This window comes from Argiope bruennichi, chromosome 10 (assembly GCF_947563725.1).
Source record: "Argiope bruennichi chromosome 10, qqArgBrue1.1, whole genome shotgun sequence".
NCBI lineage: Eukaryota > Metazoa > Arthropoda > Arachnida > Araneae > Araneidae > Argiope > Argiope bruennichi.
The window spans coordinates 40,559,957-40,586,163 of record NC_079160.1 but is presented as its reverse complement, the minus strand read 5'-3'; the positions used below and the strand labels follow the sequence as shown (position 1 = coordinate 40,586,163).

General features: G+C 26.2%; 1 protein-coding gene across 3 annotated transcripts in view; it reads right to left on the bottom strand.

The window, feature by feature from the left end:
* The window catches only part of LOC129988347 (peptidyl-prolyl cis-trans isomerase 1-like), a 33,780-nt gene extending 9,974 nt beyond the window's left edge, over positions 1-23,806 (bottom strand). For 2 of the 3 annotated variants that reach the window (XM_056096546.1, XM_056096548.1), the window contains exons 1-11: positions 23,078-23,806; positions 19,802-19,949; positions 19,127-19,359; positions 17,964-18,005; positions 13,558-14,121; positions 12,604-12,663; positions 3,832-3,897; positions 3,531-3,596; positions 3,286-3,351; positions 2,460-2,534; positions 341-415 (exon numbers count right to left, since the gene is read on the bottom strand). In XM_056096546.1, coding sequence (XP_055952521.1) covers positions 341-415; positions 2,460-2,534; positions 3,286-3,351; positions 3,531-3,596; positions 3,832-3,897; positions 12,604-12,663; positions 13,558-14,121; positions 17,964-18,005; positions 19,127-19,359; positions 19,802-19,949; positions 23,078-23,158 — 1,476 coding nt within the window. In that variant the 5' untranslated portion in view covers positions 23,159-23,806. The remainder of the gene's footprint in view (positions 1-340; positions 416-2,459; positions 2,535-3,285; positions 3,352-3,530; positions 3,597-3,831; positions 3,898-12,603; positions 12,664-13,557; positions 14,122-17,963; positions 18,006-19,126; positions 19,360-19,801; positions 19,950-23,077) is intronic. The other variant, XM_056096547.1, reaches the window with a different exon arrangement.
* Between the last annotated feature and the right edge of the window lie 2,401 nt (positions 23,807-26,207).

Genomic DNA, 26,207 nt, shown 5'->3' with positions numbered 1-26,207 from the left:
ATTAAAGTCATAATAATGTATAAATAGTATAAAATGTGAAAAGTAAATTAAGTTTGTTTTGTTTTATACTCAAATAGAAATATTAACAACATACCAAAATTTCTAGATTTTAGAAAATGGAAAGAAAAACAAATTATTGCAGAACTAAAAGGAATTCATCCTTAACTTCCAAGATAAAATATTTAGTTAAAATTTTAAGAAAGTTGTTTCTATTTTCTAAAGCAAATCAAGAAAAGCCCTACTGAGAAGCAACCTTTAGCATGTAAACAGATTTTTTTACCAATAACAAAAACATTATATGTAGCTATATGAAATTTGCAGAAATATGAAAAAAACTTACCTTCTTTTTGGGACGATTTTTGGATTTTTCATTGCATTTTGAAGTAATAGTTGGTTCCTGAGGAATATTCAGTTCCTATAAAAGAAAAATCAGCATTTAAATTTTTTCAACAGGATATATGAATACTTATTTTGAAAATACAGGATATATGAATACTTATTAGAATGGCACTGTGAGATTAAGTCTCCATTCTTTTTTAACACATTAATTTAACTGATAATTTATTCAATTTTGCATGCAGTTCCATTATTATGAATGTGACAATTAATACTATGAAGATAAAACTCTTTTGATGCTAAATTTCAATCTGTAAATATGCCCAAAGTCAACAACTGTTCACTTTAAATTTATTAATCGCTGGTCTAACTTTTCTTACAAACACTTCTACAATTAAGTAACACCTAAATGTTGTTAAATGCAATTATGCTATGTATATAGCAAACATATCATAGCAATATAATGTGATAAAATATACATCACATAACTGTATTAAACTTCACTAAAAGCTTGCTAAACCACTTAATAAGCTTTTGTTTACTAAAATCATGATAAAGTGCTTAATATCTGTTTTGTGTGTGTGAAAGAAGAACTTATTTATTATAATAGTAAAGAAATGCATTATCAGTGTAAAATATTAGCCTTGATCCATATTTAAACAAAAAATTACATGAAATGGTATGCAATTCATATTCATTCTGTAACATTCTTTAAAGACTACATTTATTCTTTAATAAATAATTAAAACTTTATTAAGGAATAATTAACTGAAATTATACCTTAATAAAGGCATTAATATTATCTATGTCTGGCACAGCTGTCAAAGCCTGACTATCATGCATTAAAATATTTAAAACAAAAAAACAATGAAAAACAAATGAATAAGAGATGGATTTCTATTCTCATACTATTTTTAAGAACCACTCTATTTATATAATATTTACCATCGGTAGAATCTGTTTTTATTTCTAGAACAATTTTAAAACAGAAAAAATAAAAGATATACACAAGCATAGTATATAAAAATATTAAAAATAGTATAAATTTTTTTTTCCAGATTTAAACTCTATAAGGAATATTCACAATTTAAAAAATTTCAAGATGTTATGAAAATGCAAGGAATAACTTGTTATTGTATATTTAAAGAAATGAATCACTGACTGCAAAATAGAATATTCATATATTCCTCTATTTTGAATATATTAATATTCTATTAGAGAATATTGTTATGGAACTTCAAATTCCACTACTAAGTCTGTAAAGTCACCGGGTTCGCTTATAGTGGATGTATAATATAAAAACAATCAGCAGGCCTCAATAACAAACGACGACGACTTTTATTTACCACGAAGACACTAATATAAAGACGACAAATATACAGCCGAGATGAACACAGACAACACACAGCAGCACACTACAACAAACAGTAGACCACAAGTAGTAATCGGTAGTAATGACAACTACAGCATACAAAGCGGCCACACAGAATTCCGCAGGAGAGGGATTCATCGTAGCTTCACTCTACGGTCTCCCCAAACGGCTGCAATTCTCCAGTGTCCCATCACTTTAGCTGTATCCAACTGCCGGGTCACTATTACACGGCTGGCTACTCCACACACAATTCGACGCTGCTTCTAAAATAAATAACAGGACTCGGCACACAGCTCAGTTCAGCAATAGCTTGGGCTTCACACAACGCTGGCACTCTGCCGTTGGTTCGCTATCCTCCCGACGACTCGAAACTTGACTACGATTCACGACTAACAGAATACGAACATTTGGATGGAGAGAATGGGCGTTCTGCTTGCAATCTCCATTCCTTAGTATTGCTGTTGAAAAGTAGCTTAGCACACCTAATATAACTTAATAATGTAGTGCAGAGTAAAATAATGTTGTTATTAGCTATTATTAATGATTTCAGCTTGAGACTGCCAACCTTTTATAGTTTCTGAGAGGCGGACAGAGAAGGTTCTGAACCAATCAGGCGTATCTCTATTCCTATTGGCTCAAATGCTAAAATTCTCAGTTTCCAGTAATATCTATTTTATCGCCAAAGTCGTCGCCATAACAAAAATGCTAAATTTCACTGTATGAAAGTTGTTAAAATATGAAAAAAACTTACCCTGTTTTTGCGATTACCTCTTGAATTTTCATCACTTTTTGAGCTAGTGCTTGGTTCCTGGGAAGTACTTGGTCCCTAAGAAAGAACACTCAATATTCAAATTTTTCAATATGTATATATAAATATAATATATATTTTATGTATATATACCAATATGTATATATATTTTACATACATATATGTATATATAATCTATCAAGAAATGCTATCAAAAATAACAGTGCAAAATTGCGAGGGCCCTTTCTTTCTTTCTTTTTTTTTTTGTACATTTATTTAATTATTGATTTATTTAATTTTGTATGCAATATTCAAATCTATGAACATGAATGAAACAAATAATACTATGAGTGTGGATAAAAGCTTTCTAAACTTTCCACTTTGTTCCAAATCCGAAAAATGACTGAGCTATGCAGCTACATAACAGCTGTTCCCGGCTTGCATAGTGACTCATATAGTTACTATGCATATACCTAGAATAGAAGACTTACATACAATAAAAATCAAACATTTGTCATCAGATTATTTCAGTGCTATTTCAAGCTACAGCAACCACAAAATTGCAATGTACAAACCCACATTTAAATAACAAATGTGTAAGTGTATTAAGCATACATAACTAACACTTTTCCATGAATAAAAATTCCTATTTTTAAAAAAAAAAGAATTCCTTTTTCAGAATTCTAATTAACAGAGTGACTATATGCATACTTAATCAGTTAAGCTCAAAATATATTGTTATATGTAAATATATTATTCATAAAGTAAAAAATATATTCCTATAAAAATAATTAAGCAAATTAAAAAATAAAGAAATAAAGGAAATTACCATTTGATTTTCTTTAGGATGATATTTTGGCTCCTTATTCATATCTACACTTAAAGCCCATCCTGTCTGTGAAAGAAAATGATTTTGCTTAAAAAAATATATAAGAATAAATCATTATTACAAAGTCTCATGATCGATAATATAAATTACATTATATATAGGCAAAATCGCTATAAAATTAGAATTAGAGATGAGTTTATATTGTTATATGCAAATTAAAAAATAAATAAATAAAGGAAATTTACTATCTGATTTTCTTTAGGATGATATTTTGGCTCCGGATTCATATCTGCACTTGAAGCCCATCCTGCCTGTGAAAAAAATGATTTTGCTTAAAAAAATATATAAGAATAAATCATTATTATTATTATTACTACGGAATCTCAAGATCAATAACATAAATTACTTTATGTGTACGCAACATCGCTACAAAATTAGAATTAGAGATGAATTTATAGAGATGAGTTTATATTGTTATATGTAAATTAAGTAATAAATACAAAAATTATTGAAAAATTAAAAAATAAATAAATAAAGCAAATTTACCGGCTGATTTTCTTCAGGATAATATTTTGGCTCAGGATTCATATCTAAAGTTGAAGCCCACACTTCCTGTGAAAGAAAATAATTTTGATTAAAAAGTATATAAGAATAAATTATCATTATTATGAAATCTCAAGATCAATAACATAAACTACATAATGCATTAAAACATCGATACAAAATTAGAATTAGAGATGAGTTTATAAATTATTTTATAAAATGTTTAATTTCGCCTTTTTACCAAAAAAAGTCAGTTTTTCCACAGTTACTATTAAACAGATTGTCCTAAAATTTTCTCTGTATGTATTGATAAGAAGAGAGCACTGGATTTGTTTCCAAAAATTGCACGATTTACAAATGAAGCATTTTTTCAACAAGGATAAAAATAAAATTGCTGAAACTGAACATTATAGTATCTGGAAAACCGAGCCTTTCCCCCTTTTTTCCCCCCTTCTTCTAAAATCGTAATCCTATGGCTCATTTAAAGTTAAAAGCGAAATCTAATTGAATTGCAAATGCGGGATCGAACATGAGAAAAATTCATGGGAGTCCTAAGTTCTAACCACTATATCTGAAACGATTACGCATGTCATCTACATGTCAATATTTAGTTATAAAAAAAATCCTTTTTTGTGTGTGTAAAATCGTTTTTCTTTCCAGGAAATATAGATAAACTTAAAAAGCAAAGCCTTATCTAAATATAAAACTTGATACAAGTCGTTATAGCCGCTTCCGAGATACACGTAATTAATTTATATATTTACAAGAATTGCACGTTTAAAGTTATAAGATATCACAATCAAAGAGTTTCTTTTCTTTTTTTCTTTCTTTTTTTTCGGAAAATAATAAAATAAATCACTTCAAAAAACCCAAAGAAATAACAAAAAATCTCCATTTACAATAATAATAGAAATATTTAATAAAGAGGATAAAACTTCCAGAATTTAAAAAAAAAAAATAGGAAAAGAAATTATGAGGCAATAAAGATAATGTAAGGATTATTTTTCCTATCAAACATAAGATTTGCTAAGAGAAATTTTTGAACACAGTTTCAAATTAAATAAGCAAACTAGCTACTACAAAAATTACATGCATTAGGACTTATAAAAGTTCATATCTTTTAAGGAATCCTATAAATATTCCATAAATAGCTAATATATGTAGATATTCAAAGAAACGTTATAACGATACAATAGAAATCGAAATAAAAATTTGTTATATACAACTTATCATTATAGACAGTTCAGACATAAAAAATTATTTTTTAAATCTTTAAATCATAAAATTTTTTTTATAAAAACTTCAAAATTATAATTTTATTAACATTCGTAAACGATATAAAAGTAGATATTAAAGAGTGATAGATGTTTAATTTTAAAAAAAAAGAAAAGAACTTTGCATTATTTTTGTTGCAACTGACATTTGCCCATCTTAAATCTGATATGCATATAAGAAATGTTTGATAATATTGCAACAAAATCTTGAAGCATTTCGCATCCTTAGGATAAAATAAAGAAGATTTTTTGAAAAAAAAAAAAAAAATCAGCTGCTTTTTTCTCATCACTTTGATCACCTGGAATAATTCTGCAAAATTATTTTCATCGCTTCCGCAAATGATTATTTGCGCATTATTGTTTTTTAAAAAAATCTTCAATGTTGAATGGAAAAACTAATTTTGATGAATTGATCATTGAAAGGGGACAGAAGGGGGGGGCACAGATTTACCATTATAAAGAGTTGTTCCAAGATTCACAGACAAATTGATAAACAGTCATGATAAATTGCATGATATAACAGAAAGAATGCAACAATTAGTGCAATCAAGCCTAAAAGATTATCACGTTATAAACTATTTTTTACTTTCTCGTATACAAAAAAAAAAAAAAAAAAAAAAAAAAAAAAAAGTTTGTAAGGCTTAGAGAATTCAAACTCAAGATTTTGAAGAATCTTCATTAATTCATACCTCCCTAAATACAAAAACATTTATTTTGGAATTATGTTTGTCTATTTGTGAAAAAGATAACACAAAAACGTTTTGAAGTAGAAGCATGAAATTAGGTATATGGACTTAGGCCCGAATTTGAACGAAATCCGTAAACAGGAAATTTGCCAGCCCCAAAACTGATGAACGTGATAACTTCAAAATGTATAAAACTACTTGGAAAAAATTTGGTTTTAACATTTTACATTTGGTACATTTTTAACATTGCAGTGTAAATCTATATCAGATTTTGAAAAAAAAAAAAAAAAATCTGTCAACGGAGAGATCGTGTGTCTGTCTGCTTTCCTATGCTTTAAATGTGATAATTCTAAAACGGAGCGACGTAAATAAATGAAATGCGGTATGTAATTATGTAACTAAAATGAAAGTATCATGTCAGATTTTGAATTCAACGGATCAAAAAAAAAAAAAAAAAAAAAAAAAGGAGGGGGACGTTAAAAATGCACACTGAATTTTCTTCACAATATTACGAAGTATCATACGCCCACATGCAGAATTCTGAAATTGAGCATTGATATTGATAACGGCTTTACCAAAGATCCACGGCTGTTGTACTGGGAAAAAAAAAGGGAGTAATATGTTTATTAAGAAATATGCGAGGAAGTTTCGGGACTGGTTTGTAAACGGTATTACTAAATAATAACGGTATTAATAAATACATTTTATATTTTAGAAAGTATCGTTACAAAGACAATCTAAAAATGCCTTTCTCTGAAAACATAAGCAATAGATGTTAATTTCTTATCTTAGCGGAAGTTATATTTTCCGGATGGCAAAGAATGGTGCGTATTCTCTTAGAATTCTATTTCATTTAATTACAAATTATAACTGCTAGAAAACAGAAAAAAGTCATGCCAACCTTTACTAATTTAATAAAAAAGCGATAAGAATTAAAAAATAGAAATGAAAAATTATTTTGTTTCAAATAATACTATTTATATAAAAAGGTTATTTCAAGAAGATAAAAAAAATAATTACCTTAAATAGCAGAATTGTAGAGTGCTTATAGGAGTATCGTATCCTTTTTAAATAGACTATGAGATCTTCCTTTAGTTAGATGGTTAAGAGCTTTTTATTTTCGATTAATTCGAAAGTTTGAAATAACCGATTTGCTTTTAAGTTTTTTAAACAAATGCCAAAAAATTGGTCTCAGCAATAAACACTTTAAACGTAAAGAAATTATCGTTTGCAATTATTCATCTTTCAATTAAATACGGTAAATGATTTATGATAAAAAAATATTTATCGTCTGATTTTTTAATTATATTGGGAAAAATATAACTTTGTCATCAGAAAATTCAAAAAGTTTTTTCCAATTCTAACTGTTCTTTTACATATAAAGAAGATTTCTATTTTTAATTTATTTAAAAATACTTTAACAATACACTTTCCAACAAGAATCATAAAGAATTCTGAACGAACATTAAAGTACCAAAAAACGGGGATGACAAAAAAAAAAAAAAAAAAAAACGCTTTTAAGAACAATTTTGGGAGATCAAAGCCCGTTGATAAACGTCATTATTAAAGATGCAAATATTTTTTTTTTCTTTAATTTACAATCAAACTACTATCCAGTTCTAAACTAATCTGAGGATATATTTAATTAAATCCTCAGATTAGCATTAAATAAAATATTATTAAAATGAAGAAAAATTGCCAAATTTTACATTGTTTTAACTAAGAAATTAAATTATACTATTAAAGTATACCTATTTTTAAAGAATTTTACAATTTAGGGGAGAAAAATAAAGAAAATGCATTGTAAAATAACAATGAAAAAGGGGGGGGAGAAAAATCGGCGTAAGTATGAATTATAAATCTACCAAAATTTGAATCCTTTAAAATACCTTGATGAATAAATCATAAAGAATAAGTTGCATACAGATTTTTAATAGCGACTATTAACTACTTACCAACTGGTCACCAAAAATGGCTAGTTTAAAGTGAGTCTAACACACACACATCATAAAAAGAACCATAAATTAAACTGAAAATTACTGTAATTAAATTACATATCGCCTCTAAAATCATAAATGTATTCTTTTGTTAATGCGCTTTAACAATATATTCAATGTATAGAAAAACAGCATAAATCAAATGTAAAATAGCAAAACTAAATGTTGATATCCCTACTGCTAATAAAGATGAGTATTTGCAACTCAACTGGTATATATGTACTTTGGAGGGTGAAAATGTGCGCCTATGAGTTTTTTTTTTTTTTTTTTAATTATAATTACAAAAATTGAGCGAAATTTTAGTTTTTTAGTGAAAATTCGCGCATGCACATTGTGTTCTCATTGTTGAAAACTATTATTAACGGATGATTCTTGATTTAAATTATTTTTAGGTTACTTGCATGCTTTTGTAATTAAATTGTATTTATGTTAGTAATATATATATATATATATATATATTTGTATATGCTTATAGTTTTAAGTACATCGTTTTTTAAGCAGTTTTTTTAAACCTACTTTCGACTGATTATTTTAAACGATTCATTTTATTTTCTTAGTGCTTGAAGCATTTAAAATTAAACATTGTTAATGAATCGATCTGTTCATGATGAATCTGAGAAAATTTTGTTGACAAATTCTTGAGATATTACATAAATTAAGAAAGATATTCTTTAGTGCCCATAAAGTTTAAACGCTCAGTGACTCTGTTATCAGTAATCATATAAAAAAATGCTTTGTTTCAGTAAAAAATATTATTATATTAATTGCAGATTAATACTTTCCACTTTAATTTAAAGCACAAATTCTACGGGAGTTAACAGAAAATGAGAGAGATACATATTAAGTTATGACTGAAGGCTTTATAATATTATGAGTAAATTATATGACTCTCAAAATTTGAAGTTTTAAAATATTTTGATGAAGAATATATTAAAGTAAAAATTGCATAAAATATTTAATTATTGAAATTTAAACGAACATTAAGATTGGCGAACCGGCTGGTTGCCAAAGGTGGCTAGTAAATAATATAAGACAATATATTAATAATAAATAATAATAATAATAAATAGTATATAATTAGAAAAAATAATATAAGACTTACAAAATTGAAAACACATGTTTGAATCTAATCATCTCTGATTATTAGAAAGTTATTTATTTATTTATTGCAATTATTGCTTATGAAGTCTTTTAGGATTTTATCTGAATCTGAAGGTCAGCTGATTTCAAATTCTATATAGACATGATTGCAAATTTATTGAAACATTCGTACTTAACTGATGATCACAAATATGTTTCAATTAATTCCAGTTTGAAAAAACTTTTTTCTGCAGATGCTACAGTAATTGATTTGTCAAGAAAATCCATATTGAAATATATAAATCTGAAAATGAAGTACATCTGTTGTCGCAAGCAAGGAATTCAAGGATTTCTATAAGATTCTGAATTTCCAGAGGAAGAACTGATTTCAGAATACCAATTTCTTCACAAAGTATGTAAGCATCAATATTGGCTAGTATTAAAGTTATAATGTCAATTTCTTCACATGCCTCTGTCAAAGCTTCCAGATATTTGATCTTCTTGAATTATTCAAGTTAGCATATAAAATTTTTTAAATTATAATTTAAAACAATTTGAAAAGCTATTCATTACAATCCATTCTAAATACTCTTTAAAATCAGAATAAGATATCTTTTTTAAACTGTAAAGCATAGTATAATAAAATACATATACTCCCCCCCCCCCAATTATTTTAAATCAAATTATCTCAACATACCTTCTATGTATAAATATAGAATGATGCATAACACTGACAAATTTTAAATGTAAGATAAGTTATTTAAACTTTAATAATTAAAATAAGGCATCATGTATAATATCTAATTGAGGTTATTATTAGCATACTAATAATTATCCTGTAAAGAAATCTTTTAGCTCTCAAAAGTATTCATTTTAAGCAACTCACTGGTAAGTAGAAAGACAAATTAGTAACACATATCAAATAAATCTTTTATAAAAAAAAATCAGATTCAATTCAAAATTTTTATCATATTTTTATTAACTTTATCGAAAAGAATTAGATCATACCATTTCAAACTATCAAATTAACATGAAGAAATTTTGTTTCCTTTAAATTAGATTTATGTATAAATAAAATAAAAGTAGCACATTTCTTCCAACTAATTTCTATTAATTCATCAAATATTGAAATTGAATTCTCGTTCATCATTATGCATATGTCATTCAAAAATACTCTTATTTTTCATCTAAAATTTTTAAAATCTTTCTTTATTATTTATTTATTTATTAAATAATAAACATCCAAAGACAATTTATATATAGGGATAACGTCAGCCTAACTAAATTGTTGCATGGTCATAGAAAATTAAAAAATTAAAATTTCATTTCATTTAAAAAACTAGAATAGCATTAAAAAAATGCAAATAAGATTCATTTATAATATTTAACAATTTTTTTAAGTGCATGCATAATGAATAAATAAGTAGTATAAAATTTTAATCAATAAAATATTTTATGATTAAAATTGATTATTAATATAAATTTTAAATTATCATAGGAATTAATTTTTAAAATACATAAATTGGAAAAATTTTCATACTTTTATTTTTGATTTGATACATTGATAGCAGTAGTGCTTAAATGAAATTAGGAGGCTTAAAAATTTTTTTTTTATTCATGATTGATTTGAATATGAAACATTTTAAATTGAAACAGGCCACATTTAACTAATAAGAGTAACTGAACAATTTTGAAAAAAATTGCAATTGGTACTCTTAAACAAAGCAAAATAAATTTGCAATACCAATGATGATTTAACAATATTATTTTGAACGGAAATTCAAGGCATCAAAGAAAAATTTTAAATGCTCACAAATTAAAAATTAAAAATATTTAAAATAACCAATTCCACAGTATTGTTAATAAAACTGCACCTCTTCAAAAATAAGTTAAAAGTAGAAGTTGCTACATAATAAATCACAATATTCATTTTCATTTTCAAGCTACTTTCTGTATTGAATGGAAAGCTTGTTCCAAAGTTTGCTGTTATAACTTTGGTAGCAATTCAAAATATTTATCCTAAAGGAATATGGGGCTTCTTGCACATTAGGCAATATAAATATAAGTTTCCAAGATGTATGTGTGAAAGAGAAAAGAAAACTTTTAAAAGAGAATATCTAGTACTTGTTGCACCTTTTCTGAACCAAATAAACAAAACAACTAAACATTTTTTTTCTTTCATGTTGTATACTGTTACAAGCCTGTAAAATTGCTTCCCAGCACGGTTGGTTCTATCACCCGAAAGACTGATTTACAATCATCTGTATTGGATGCTGCTCGGGTGCCGAGCCAGTAATCCTAGAGCGTCGCGACACACTTGGCGACGAATTTGGCGCCAAAATAGACAATGCTGGAAACTTCGAGAAATTTAACGATCCGTCCATTAGGAACCGAGATACGCCTGATTGGCCTAGAAGGTTCTTGGCCTGCCTCCCGGGAACTATAAAAGGACGGCAGTCTCAAGCTGCAAGTAGTAGTAGTAGTTGGAGTCGTTATCAAGATCGAGCCTTCGAGAGGATAGCAAAGCAAAGGCGGCACAAGCTATTGCTGAACTTAGCTGTGTGCCGAGTCTTATTGTCTACTGTGGAAGCAGCGTCGTGTCGTGTGTGGAGTAGCCAGTCGTGTGGCAGTGAGTCGGCAGTTGGATACAGCTAAACAGGAGACATAGTGAGAAGACAAGGTTTGGAGAGATCGTAGAGCGAAGCTCCGATTATCCCCTCTCCTGCTGGATTCTGTCTGACTAGTTTGTGTGCTGTGGTCGATTACTACTTGTGGGCTAGTGTTTGCTGTAGTGTGCTGTGCGTTCGTCTCGGCTGTACATAGTTGTCGACTTTGTATTCGTCGTCTGTGTCTTTGTGTTTACTAAACGTCGTTGTTGTTTTCTACTGAGGCCTACTGATTGTGTTTTCACACCATACAACCACTACAAGTGAACCAAGTGATCCTTAACAATATCTTTATGCATCCAACTATATCACAGAAAAAAGCACAGTATTTTAAAATGGAGCACTTAAAAAATTTTTTCACCATTGCTTGATTCTGAATTTAAACCTTAATTTTACGTACAACTAAATGTCAAAAAATTTATTAAAAGTATGCCGCATATTGAAACTCACCATGGAAAAATAAGTCTAGTCTTCTTAATTTGGTCATAATAATGGAAGGAAAGGCCAATATGAAATATTAGTAGTAATAATGCAAAAGGTTAAGAGGTTCACTTCAACAAAGAAATATATTGTTGTAAAATATAATTATAAAATATTGTAGGACAAAAAAATTATATTACAAAATTTGGTATCATTTATTTATATTGTAAAATAACTATTTTTCCACTATAATCTTTTTGGAAATTATCAATAAGAATGCTAAAATTGTGTTAAATTTTTAATTAATTAAAATTCTAAAAAAAAAAATTGCTCCAAGATACACATTATAAGCTTTCAAAGTATATATGTGCCAAACTGTGTGGCATCTACAGAACCAATACAAACACATTCATTTAGTTAATTAGATAAGTTAAGTTTTACATTTTTGTAGCACCCTGTAGTCAATCATCTAAAAGCCAGTCCTGATTATTACTGTATGCAATGAGTGCAAAATATATTCAATAAATAGGAATTTTGAAAGGACCAAAAGGAAATACATTAAAATATACTAGTTTCACTGAATACATAATGAAATTTTAACATATTAAAATGCAAATGCTTTTTCAAGAAAAGAAAATTTTTCAATACATACTTGAGAAACTTTGGTTTTTCTTCTAGGTTCAATGCTTTTGTCATAATTTATGTTCTGTGACTAATATGGGAAGAAGAATGATATTATAAAAATATCTAGATACAATTTTTGCATTAAAAAAAGTTTAAATTACCATGATTAAAAAAAAATTACTATGAACAAGAATTCATGTATATAAAAATTCAGCAACTACAAAAGAATTATAAAAATTACATTAATACAGTAAATACAAGTAGATACAAAATTATCCAGTATTATTTTGTAACTACTTTGATTTTTTTGTATGCATGTATTCTAATTATAGTAAATAATAAAGTGCAACTACAAAATTAGATTTGAAACAACTTTTAAAATATTAAATAATACTGCATTCTTAATGCTAATAATAAGGAGGAATGGAGCAGATGTTAAATCTTTATTTCAATATTTTATATGCATCATAAATAATTTTTGATTTAAGTAGTAAATAAGAAACAGATGCTTTTATATATATATAAAAAAAAAGGTGGATAAGTATTTTTGACAACCCACTTTGATAGTTCTGAATGTCTCCAGATAACACAGTTTGCTTTATGTTAGCAAGCTGTGATGCTAATTATTTACAGCCTTGTGAATATATCACCACTGCCAGATACATTAAATGAACTCCAGAACATCTTTATGAATATAGATAATAAACAGTTTCAACAGTTTGAGGTGCATTTTGATACAATTGGAGTACTGAATTTTATAGAATATTTATAACTAGATAATATTATATAACAGAATATTTATAACTAGTTGAAAAAAACTGAAATGTTTCTATTTTCTATGAAATAATTTTAACTTTCACAAACATAATAATTTTTTAAAAAAATACTGTGCATTAAACACTTATGCTTATTTTATAATTGTTCTTTATAATGATGTAAAATTTTAAAAATACAAATGCAAATATAAAATTTTAAATATTACCTCGAGTATACAGGCTAATGATCTTGGTAGTCTTGCTTTCCGACTTGCACCAGTTTCTTTTTTCTGAATTGCACCAGTTTCTTTTTTCTGAATTGCACCAGTTTCTTTTTCTGGAATTGCACCCATTTCTTTCTGTGGAATTGCACCTGTTTCTCTTTTTGAAGTTGCCCCTGTTTCCCTCTGGAGAATGGAACCTGTTTCTCTTTGTGAAGTGGCACCCTTGTTCCTTTTTGGAGTTGCCCCTGTTTCTCTCTGCAAAATGGCACCTGTTTCTCTTTGTGAAGTGGCACTCTTGTTCCTTTTTGGAATTGCACCTGTTTCTTTTGTTGGAATTGTACTTGCGTCACTTTTTGGAAAAGCACTGGTTCCTCTTTTTGGAATTGCGCCCGTCTCCCTTTTTGGAATGGCACCTGTTTCTTCTTTTGGTACTATATCTTTTTCTTTTTTAGGCTTGATGATATATGTTTCACCTGCTTTTGGAATGGTTTCATTCTTTGGAAAGTGACTTGCATATAATTCGTAAATTTTATCTTTATCTTTTTCTGCTATCTTGCACTGATTACTCTAAAAAAAGTAAATAATTAATAAGTTTAAATAGTAATTAAATAAGTAATTTAACCATTCTTTTAACCCATTAACCCAGAATAACAAGCTACATTTGTGATGCATTAGTGAAGTCAATGTGCATCGCGAGTCACACATTTTGTCAAATTCATGCAAAAATTGGAATACTTTGCATGCAAGTTTGCAAATGTCATTCACACTGTGTATGTAGTATTTCATTTTATAAGTTATTAATCTTTCTACATAATTACAAAATAATTTATTTTTTGCCAAGCATGAATAAATGTAACAATAATTAAGATTATGATCATACAAAGTGCTTTTAAAACATATTGCACACAAATAAATTATTAAGTAAATTAAAAAAACTAATTAAGATTTATTTATATATGTACTTCTGTTTGCTAAAGAAATTGCATTTATGTGCTACATGAATCAATCGTTAATTAATAAATATTAATATGTTACATTTCATATACATACTCTTCTAATTGGGTTTCAAGTGTTTTTTTTAATACTTCAATCACCACACCATCATAAAATTACCTAACAAATATTGTCCACAATATGTATAAAATAAATGCCATATGGATAGGTTAAATATGTATATTATAATAATTACATTTAAAAAGTCATATGATGATAAAGTGTTTTCTCAGTCTTTAATATTGCACAAAAACTTTTCATTCTTCTTCTTTTGAATAAGAGAATGTATGAATTCCCTTTCAAAAAAGTCAGGTTACTTTTTATTCAGAATTAAAGTGAAAAAATTATGCAAATATTTCATAGATAAAAATATTGAAAATTAAAGCTATTGCAAAAAATAATTTAATAGATATACAAGAAAATATTTTTTCTAAGAAATTTAGAAATATATTCATAGGGAATTTTTATGATATAATTCTTCTTTTCTTTTCTGAAAACTTTTCTATATTGTTGTTTTCTACTGCCATTACTTCTAATTATATTTAATACTTTCTGTTTTGTTTTCCCAAACAAGGATATTTTACAGTTTTCTACAGAAAGATTCTTGAAATCATTTTATTTATTTTTGTCTTTTTCAGATATCCTTATAAATAATAGGTTAAAAAATTAAATATCCAATTTTTTGAAATATTTCTGTATAATGGATGCAATTTATCCTTTGAAAAGAATTTTTTCAGATTAATTTACTGAATGGTGTAATTAAAATTTTTAAAAACTTGTTTAACATGAATCCAAAAATAAATACAACTGTTGACATTGAAAATTCCTTATGAATTTCAAAACACCTGATTTAAGTCATATACAACAATTTCTATATAATTACAAAAAAATTTATTTTATGCCAAGCATGAATAAATGTAACAATAATTAAGATTATGGTCATACAAAGTGCTTAAAAACATATTGCACACAAATAAATTATTAAGTAAATTTAAAAAAACTAATTAAGATTTATTTATATATGTACTTTTGTTTGTTTGCTAAAGAAATTGTATTTATGTGCTATATGAATCAATCATTAATATTTATTTATATATTATTTATATATGTACTTCTGTATATGACTTAAACCAGGAATTTCAAAACATCTGATTTAAGTCATATACAACAATTTCAAATATAAAAGAACCGATTAATGAATGTTAGTTTTTATTTCTAAGAAATTTCAAAAAAAGTGATAACAAAAATTTAAATACATTTTTTGCAATGCAAAAGAAAGTAACACTTTATTTATAAGCATGCAAATAAATCAATAATGACAAATTAGAATAGTTATGATATGTAGAAAAAGAACATGACAAAGAGATATAAAAATGAAGATGCTAGCAGATATGTAGAGCAAAATTGATTTCAATTAGTTATTTATTAGACTGTTGTCTTATTCCTTAGTATTTATGAACTGTATGTATATAATATGTATGTATAAATATCTAACAATACATAAAGATGTCAGCATATGATATTTAAATCTAAAATGACAAATCCATGTAACTAGTGTTAACATATATAACTCCAAGATTAATTACATTTCTAGATATTAAATTAATTCTGTGATAAATCTTTTATGTCTAGTCAACATAATTCTTCACATAGTTTCTCCAAAAAATGCATTTCCAAATTTTTTTAAAGACGTTTTACCTAAATCTGCCTACCTTGTAACTTCAAAATACAAAGCCAATCAAAGTCATCCATATCTGATCACATTTCTATAACATATCATTTTAAATAATATTGAATTCATAATTATCATGATTATTAGGTTGCATTGTTATTACCAGTTTAATAATACTTTTTAAGTCAAAATATATTATAAAAAATCACAATATACCATAAATAATCAAACAATACTTTGTTAGTATTGTAAATTCATAAATATCCTTCAGGATTTATAAATACATTTTTCTTAACTACCAAAAATTTATATGCAAAAACTATGATAACTTGATAAAAACTTTAAGATAAAATTATGCTTAAATAAAATGAGCATTTAAGTTTATTAAAATAATTAAAAATCTTCCAAAAAGGTTTTTGCAAACATTATACTGAAAATGTAATAAATAATAACTCTCTAAATCTCAGAATTATTCTTATTTTTCTAAAAAAAAAAAAAAGGTGATTATTTTAATAAAATTATTTTAAATAATTGTTTTAATAAATAATATTTTTTTAATTAATTCACTTCTGATAGTATGAACAAGTGAAATTCTATTTTGTTTCAATTTTATTTACCTTTAAATTTTTAAAAGGAAAATACTAGTATACCACATTATCAAATTCAATGATAATTGAAATATTTTCAACAATAACTTAATATTATCATTCAAGAATTCAGTACTTGATACAGTTGATTTCATTAAAAAAATCTTCCATCACAATATATATTCCTACTAAATAACTTTTATATTCAGATTCAAATTATTCCCACTACAGAAAAATCAATATCTATATATTTTTTTCATATTATATATATATATATATATATATATATATATATTATGAATTAAATACAGTGGTTGTTTCTTCCAATGCCTTTTTACAAAGCATTATTATAGATTAATTGTAATATGCATGGCTTTTATAATAAAATTGATTCTGAAAAATTAGAGACTGGAAATATAAAATACAGAAAGTGCCAAATTACAAATTTTATGTGAGAGCAAGAATTCAATTTCAAGATAAACTTCATGACTAATGAATTTTCTAGATCAATTGTACTTAGTGTTCCATTTCTATTTTTATATCTTCAAATTATGGAAGTACACATTATATTTATTTTCTTAAATTAAATTCATTTCTTAGAATATAATGTGATTATTCAACATATTTTATAAAGTATCAGATTCACAATAACAAACTATTAAGGTGAAAAAATGATAAAGCTGTGAGGATATCATGACATAAATTACAGTTTCTATGTAATTCTTCAAAGTATTTTTTTTTAGTCACAAAATCTACTAATGCATTTTTATCTACTTAAATTGCATTGCATTAATTAACATATTTTATCAGGTTGTAAACCTTGGTAGTGACTTTCTTTCCTGGGGAAGGAACTTCAACATTTTCTATTTCCAGACTTTAAATGATGGTCATTATGACAAAATGAAAAAAAAAATCAAATTATTCAAAAGATAAAGTAATTAATGGAACTGGATTCTTTTCCAGATTCTTCTAATAACTAGAAACACCATTTAATCTTTTGTTACATTCATTATTATTCATTAAAAAATTATTATTCTAAAAAGAATAATAATTTTTTAAAGAAATAACCAGTTTGATGGTAAGAACAAAGGAATATTAGTAGTATTAATAATAAAAAATTTTATATTGTAATATTAAAAACTATTGTAAAAATATACCTTAGAGGTTGAAGGGCCAGGTTGCTCTGTTTCACTACACTCCTGCAAAATAAAAACTATTTGAAACATTTATGGCTTTTAAATTAATCACATGATAGCTATCTAAGTGATTTTTTTTCATACCTCTTTATTTCAATTGAATGAGATTTTTATTATTAAGAGAACACAGGCAGGAAAAGGTGGAATCAATATAAATTTTCTATCAAAGTGGTTTGTGCATTTTTTGATTTTACTTTTAATTTTATTTCATTGATACAAAAAAAATCATTATTTCCTTTAAAGCTATGTCAGTACCCTTCTAATTTTTCATTTGCAACTGATAATATTCAACAGAATATTATTGTTAAAAAATAAAATTTAAAAAATCCTTTATTATTCACACAAGTCAATCTTTAGAATTTAAAGAATACTGGAAGATATTGCCATATTACTAATCATGAAATTATATAGAATGACTGAGGTAGAAAATATATCTTTATTTAATTCCTTATAAACTTTTAAATGCTTTAAATGTTTAAACTTATATTTAATATCTGCATCTTCACTGTGGATTGATCAGATTGCTTTACATTGGGGATTCATTATTATCTGAACAAAATTAAGAGACTCTCAGTCAAATTCAATTAAAAAATAGAGAAAAACAATTTTCAAATAAAATAGTAGTTAATGGATACTAAAAAATAATATATGTAAAATGTTCAGTATCTAAGCTCAAAACAAGTAAATAATGAATATGGCTTTCAAAGATGCATTTCAATTTCATAATGAATCTTATTGAATATGATCTAAGATTTAGTTAGAAAATGTCAAAATTCATAACATTATGAAAAAATTGAAATTTTGATTACTCCACTTTCATGCACTTTTTTTTAAATTTACAATTGTGTTTCATGAATCCTTAGGACTATTAATTTAAGTATCCAAAGAGGAATTATTTAAAATAAAGAAATAAGCTATGTTTAAGCAAAATGAAAGATTTTAAAATTTCAACATGAATTTTGGAAAAAATTATTGAAACTTTGAATACCAGAGTAAGCAAAAAAATCTACAGTACAAAGTAAACATACAAGGACTACTAGAGACAAATTAAAATATATTTCACATTTTTTTGTCATCCAATCTACTATAATTAGCAACAACAAAAAATAACAAAATCTGTATACCCTAGTTTCTTTCAAATGTGTATTTCGTCTGTGATTAGCCTGCTTTTTGCTTTTCCTAGAAGGTTTAAAACCTGGAGTCCATGAATCAGACGATGAATCTTCGTAATACATACATTTTTCTATTTTAATTTTTCTACTACTTTTTCTCTTGGGAAGAACAGGAAGATCATTTACTTTAATTGGTACACAAGGAAGATCAACTTTCTTTTCGGTTTCTCTTTGTTCTTGATAATCTACAAATAAATTAAGAGGACAAAAAATTGATTTGATGACAATTTAAATTGATTTAATATTTTTAATAAATCCGCACAAAGAAAGGATACCTTCATACAAGTGACAAACAACAAATATTAATATAAAAATTTTAAATCTTTCATTTTTTTTAAACTATTGGATTTTAAAATATTTTACTTTTTTTCCCCTTTAGACTTTATTTTTCATCACATTAATATACAAAATAATTTTTTTCAATAACTATATTCCTATAAAACGAAAATATCCTAATAACCAATGTAAAATTCAATTCATAATTTCTCAGAAAAAATAATGAATTCAGATAAATTATTATTACTATTTGTTTATAATGAAATTATTGCTCCTTTCACAAACACTAAAACAAATTGATAATTTCCTTAAAGAAATACTTCTCACTATAGAATAAAATAAGATACTAACCGTTTATTTGGTATCTTCTATATTCACCAGAGCTAGGTAGATCTTCAATATTTTTGAGATTTCTTAATGCTGCTCGTAACCTTTGTTTAGAATCCACGAATTCTTGATGCTTACGAGGAATTGGTCTTCCTTTTAGTGTATCCCAGGCCTATTAAAAAAAAGGATCAGATTTTTTAACGAATTAAAAATGTGTCATTACATAGCCGTTGAAAAATAAAAATAGTTACAAAGCAAACAATAACAGTTCAGAGTTTATAAATCAATACATTTTTAAATAATAATTAATGTTCCAGCTAAAAGACTGGCTTATTTTTAATTCAAATATGGAACCAATTTATCAGCATAAACTTTTCAGGTTTTGATTAAACAATAGATTATGCTATTTTCTTCCTTTTGTGGTACATATTCTACATCTTTTAATCAGCTCAATTAGTTTCAAATAATGCAAGTAAAATAATAATTTAATTCTTTTTTCCCATAAAACGATATATTTAAGAATTTTTTTTTTTTTATCTAACAAAAAATCACATCACATTCAACGCATAAGAATTATAAATTACTTATATAGGCATTTATGGTTAGTACAAGTTTAATTTTAATTGTTTTTTTTTTTTTTCAATATGTTTTTTCCCAAAATCTCTATAGCAATGTACTGAAATGCAGACAGTTTTTTCCCACTCCCTCTTCTGTTATTTCTTATACAATGGCAACAAAAAAATGTAATTCCTCATTAGATAGAAGGCCCATTCTCATAATGTTTAACTAATTCTTTGTAATAAAAATCAAACTCCAAAGATACTAATATATCTCCATATAAATTCAAATAAGAGTAAGCTTTTAATGGCATAATAAAGAAGTTGCATTTAGCATACAGACTTTTTTTAGAGTCCTTTTTCTTTCTTTCTTTTTTTTTTTTTTTTTTCCCCTTTAATGATATTAAAATTTTTAATCCAATATGGCATTTTATATTTATATATATATAGAGAGAGAGAGATAGATAGACAGACAGATAGATTTGTAATTAATCTATACTCTAAATATAATTACCTAATCACTCAACCTTCACTATAACTTTAAGTTGCATAAGCTATTATTTTTCCCACAAACCAAAACACTTTTTCAACAAATTCTTTTAAAAGCCATAAAAACTCAGAATTCTTTATTACTTTCCTGCCTTCATTATTCAGTACAGTACACAAGCTAGCATAACTTGGACAGATATATTGATAAAAGATACAAATTAGACAATGCAATTCCTTTGAAATTATGAAGAGTAAAAACTGTTAAAGAACTCATCTTTATTTTAATGAAATTACTATTTACCATCTCAATTTTTGTTGCCCCTTCCAAAGAGGCTTTATAAAGTCATACACTATATATACGGCATTCACAAGTCATACTTACTATCTCACTATACAATCATGTTATAATTTTGAAATGGTCTTTAAGTAGAATCATAAAAAATTTAATGATTCATTTTTAATACACTTTGATTTCAAACATAACAGAAAGCTTAGTAAAAAAAATTTTAATGTTATAGAAATGTATCTATCAACATCCTTATATATATGCTAGCCACTTTTGATAATTAGTTGACTTCAATAAGAATATCAATAGTTTAAATTCCATTTAACTCTCTCTTACATTAGTTATCTTGTATACAACTCGGTTTTATCAACAATTATTTTGCACAAATTGTGATAAACTTTAAAAAAATATTATTTGAATAACCCTACAGCTATTCTGCTTATTGTGTACATGAACCCCTCAAATGATGTAATGTTGCATGGAAAACGTACTACATGTGTTTATCATCTAATACCACATCTACTACAAAATTCATTCTATTATCAAATAATAAGAAAAAATAAACTGAATTTTGAAATAGCTAAGTTTTGTTCAGCTTTCAACAATGAAATAATTAAAAAAGAAAAAGGTTTAAACTCCATTGTAGCAATGAAAAATATTGTTAAAATGAAGCATAAAAATATTTTGAATTTCAAGATGCTTCATAGGAGAGGATTATTCTTGTATTTTAATATTTCAAAAAATTATCAATGAATTATGCTCAAATTTTGTTAGTTACAATATCGAAGTGCACATAACTAACTTCCAAATTATGAGGTAAATTTGGATTATTGGTCAGTTCTTGAGAGCAACTATGTGTGTGTGTGTGTGTCAACAGATAGATACACACACATATGCAGATTGAGCTTTTATCAAGAATATATTTTGTCTTCCTACTTTGATATTATAACTTAAATTATTATTAAACCTATAGAAATATATAATTAAATTATATTAAACTTGTAATGAATATAATTTGTTAAAGATAATTTTATCTTTTCGATTAAAATAAAAAATACACCAAAAATAGTGTAACATTCATCAATTTGCATTATTTAAGAAAATGAATATAAGTACCATAATAAAACTTTATCCACACACAATTTAAGTATGAAAATAAAATTTAAATATGGCTCAAAAATATAAGTCCAAAAATCATGGATGATATATACTTAGATCCACAGTAAAAACTACTCCTTTCAAATTCAAAAAGTAGAATTTTTGAACAGCTACTAAATGAATAAAACTCAATTTTCTAAATTGATTTTTTATATCATTAAGATAACAATTTTGTGTCCATTATTTGATTAAAATGAAATATGACAGACATTATTTTCCTTCACCCAATAAGTTTTTTCCCTTTACATAATGAAGAAACAGCAGGAAAAAATGAGAAACTACGCACTTGCATTTTGCAATCATAAAATCGCTTTCTCTTTCTTTCCTGCGTGATCTCATACAGTTCCCTCTCTTTTTATTATAGTGTTTTGTTTTTGCTGCATTTCACTGTGCTTGGTTTCTTTTTAACTTACTATGCATTTCTCTTTTTTTCCCACCTATTTTTTGTAAATAAAATAAATCTTAGTAATAAGATTTGATAATGAAGATTATCTTAATGATAAGAATAATAATAAAGTTTTTTTTCTCTTCATTTATGAATTGTAGTTGTATTTTATCATTTATGCACAATTTGTGTTTAATCCATCACTTAAAAATAAATCTAATGTTTCTTAAAAGAATCATAATTAAATCAGATATTCTATTTATTTAGATGAAATTAAAAAAGTTTTATCTTACAAAAAACAGAATATAACACGAACAAAACTATTTTTTTTAGAAGTAGGAAAACTTTCTTATCAATACAATTACATTTGCATTTATGCTGCTTTTTAGATATGATATATATATCCATTACTAGATATTACTTACAAAACAATTCACTTTTCGGGTATTATACAATTTTTCGTTCAAATTATTTTCGTTCATTTCAGAATATTCTTGTGACTTCATTTTCTGCGCTCAAAAAAAAAAAAAAAAAAGAGTTTCTGTTAAGAACACTCTCTGTAGTTCACATAAACATTCGCTTCAATTAAATATGAATATAAATTCTCAATAACGTAACTAGTTGATAAGTGATAAATATGTTGGCTATTTTCGTTTACAACACAAAACTACTAGTTCTTCTGTTTTGTCTTGGAAAAAAATGACAAACAATTCCAGTTATATCTGAAATAAATATATAATAATCATGGAATGTCTTTCATGGAGGGAAAAATTTCAATTTCTGTCTATCATTCAAACAAATCACAGCATTGAAGTATCCGGCATCCTTCCTTTCTGGTGACATTTTGAAATTAAACAGAGTGGGATGCATAGCAACAAAAGCTGTTATCCCCTTATCCGAGATATATAAACGTTTGATAGGTAATCGCCTTCTGAATTCAATGCAAAATATACGATAGTTCGATTTACGCACCAACTGAAAATTCGAAACCACAACACTTCTACGGCTTTGTCTCTATTGTTATGAATATAAAAGTTAATTATTGATAAAAGTTAAATGGTTAAGTTTATGGATTGACAAATTAAGTAAAAATAAAACTGGAAAATGATTTTAATTTTCTCGATTAGAATTCATTCCACTCATCATCTCTGACGTATCCGATATCTACCGGAAGTGACGTAAATCTTGAACTTCATGCTACTGAGGTCTGTGTAACCCAGAGCAGGCATTGCATAAAATAATAAATCACTATTTCTTGATATTATTTTATTATTATTTTGATATGAAAGAGAAATTTGGGATAGAATGTAGATTCTATTAATAGATGAAATCTCAATATTATAAATTCCACTCTACTAATGTTCATAAAACTTTAAAAATCATTATCTAACAAATTACATTCGTATTAAGAAAGAAAGTATTAAATTTTTTACTCTCCAAAATTTAGTGATCATTCGGAAACTGTTCGAAAGTTAATTAGATTATCAATATCTTTAATCCATTAGCAAAAAGAAATGAGAAAAACGCTTTAAGGTTATCCAAAAAGATGTCTTCTGCCTGATTGATACTAAAGGACCGTGCACGTTGATTAGTGGTGAAGTTCAAGATAAAGGCTCGAAACCCGAATCCAACAATGATCCGAAGTGCACAGAGGCCTGATATTCGCTAAACCGATTGAGATAAAACATTTCTAGGGGCATATTTCAGTATTATATGACCATAAGCAGTACTTAGCAAACGATAACAAGCCCCTCCTCCTTTTAATAGCTGGTCAATTTAGTTTCACATTTCTAACATTATTGATTTAAGTTACAGACACACAAGTTCTCTAATTTAGGGCAAACTTAATTTGCTTAATTTAGCTTAAAAATAATTATTTTACATGTAAAAATATATCCATATTCAATTAGATCAGTAAAATTCTTCATTTTCTTAAGTTTCTTGTTCATTCAAGTTCTGACCTAATTTATCTCTTATTATTAAAAATTTGGTAAGATTATTATTAAAAAAATGTTCTCCGTTTCTTTCACCGACTGTTAAAAGATTCGAGATCTATTTCGATACATAGATCGAAAAACAGGGCGTAGCAGTAAATCAAATAAATTTGTTGTAGCATAATCATGGGAATTTTAATCGGACTTAAACAAGCCCCTTTTTTTTTATTTGAATTTTATTCGAATTTACCAAAAAATTTTTAATTTTCTGAGTTTTTTTCAAATACAAAATATTTCAATTACAACAGAAATGAACTGTCCAACTACACAAGAAAGGTTTATAAATACCTAATATGGGATAATGATAAGATATGCAAGATAATATTTAATAAAATGAAATAATTGAATCTAAATTTTTTAAAAATCTTTTCTTGATTAATTAATGTTTTTGAACGTGAACAATACTTTTCTCAATATATATGTAGTTATATAAGAAAAAGAATTAATGCATACGGCATTGTCAGCGGATGAGAAAACACGAAGAAAAAAAAAAGAAATCATTTGTTTATTTTCATAAATCTTTTACAACTCAAAAAGAAAAGAAAAAAAAAAAAAGAAGGAAAACCCTTAGACAACGGTTCCTGAAGAATGTTAGAGCTTACATTCATGTTCATGTGAGGAACTAACTTTAGATGAAATAATTTCCCATGGGTTCTTTCTTTTTCTTCAAACCTATTTCTAAGATCGCAGCTACGTACCTGATTTTGTATTAATTCGGGATTCACTTTCGTGCGTCTTTTCCCATAAACAATATCCAATCATTCTTTCAAAAGAATGCATTAAGTTTGTATCGATTGAGTCTAGACAACATGTCATGGTAAATGAACGAATGCATGCCCAAATAATGGAGTAATTTAAAATAATGTAGAAATTAAATCCACACGTTTTTTAAAATAAACTGTTCAGAAATCCGGAATAATTAACAAAAAATATTCGATATTTTCACCAAAAGTCGGTGTTTTTTTTCCCGTAATCAACTACATAAAATTATTTTTAATTAAGCATTGCTGCAATGAGCAGGAATTCAATTGTGTTTCGAATCTGAGACGAATTAGTTCAAATACACGAACAAAAATTTATTACTATTCGTAAACGAACAATATAATGTGAAAAAAGATACGCTGATGTTTTGCTTCGGGAAAGGATGGCTGGAAAAAAAATTTTGTAAATATATGTGCAAATTTATTCTTCTGCTTATTAAGATATGAAAAATACGTGTGAAAAAAGAATTATTTAACATTAGATTTTATATGTACTTACTGTTCGTTTCAGTATTTTGAGACCACTACTTTTCAACGATTCTATTTCACTAAGCGGTGAGATGTAGAAAGATAGCACATTTTCGAAATTCCACGTCATTCTTTGATCTTGATTTCCGCCCAATTAGATACTTTTAGATTCAATTTTTTTCATATGTCGTTTCTGAGCGCATTATTTTATTTTAATTCAAATTGCGTATTGATTGCTTTTATGGCTAATTCAAACACTAGTTCAAATTTTGCTAATTATTTCATGTAATATATTTAAAATAATAATTTTTTAAAGAAAAAATATGATTATT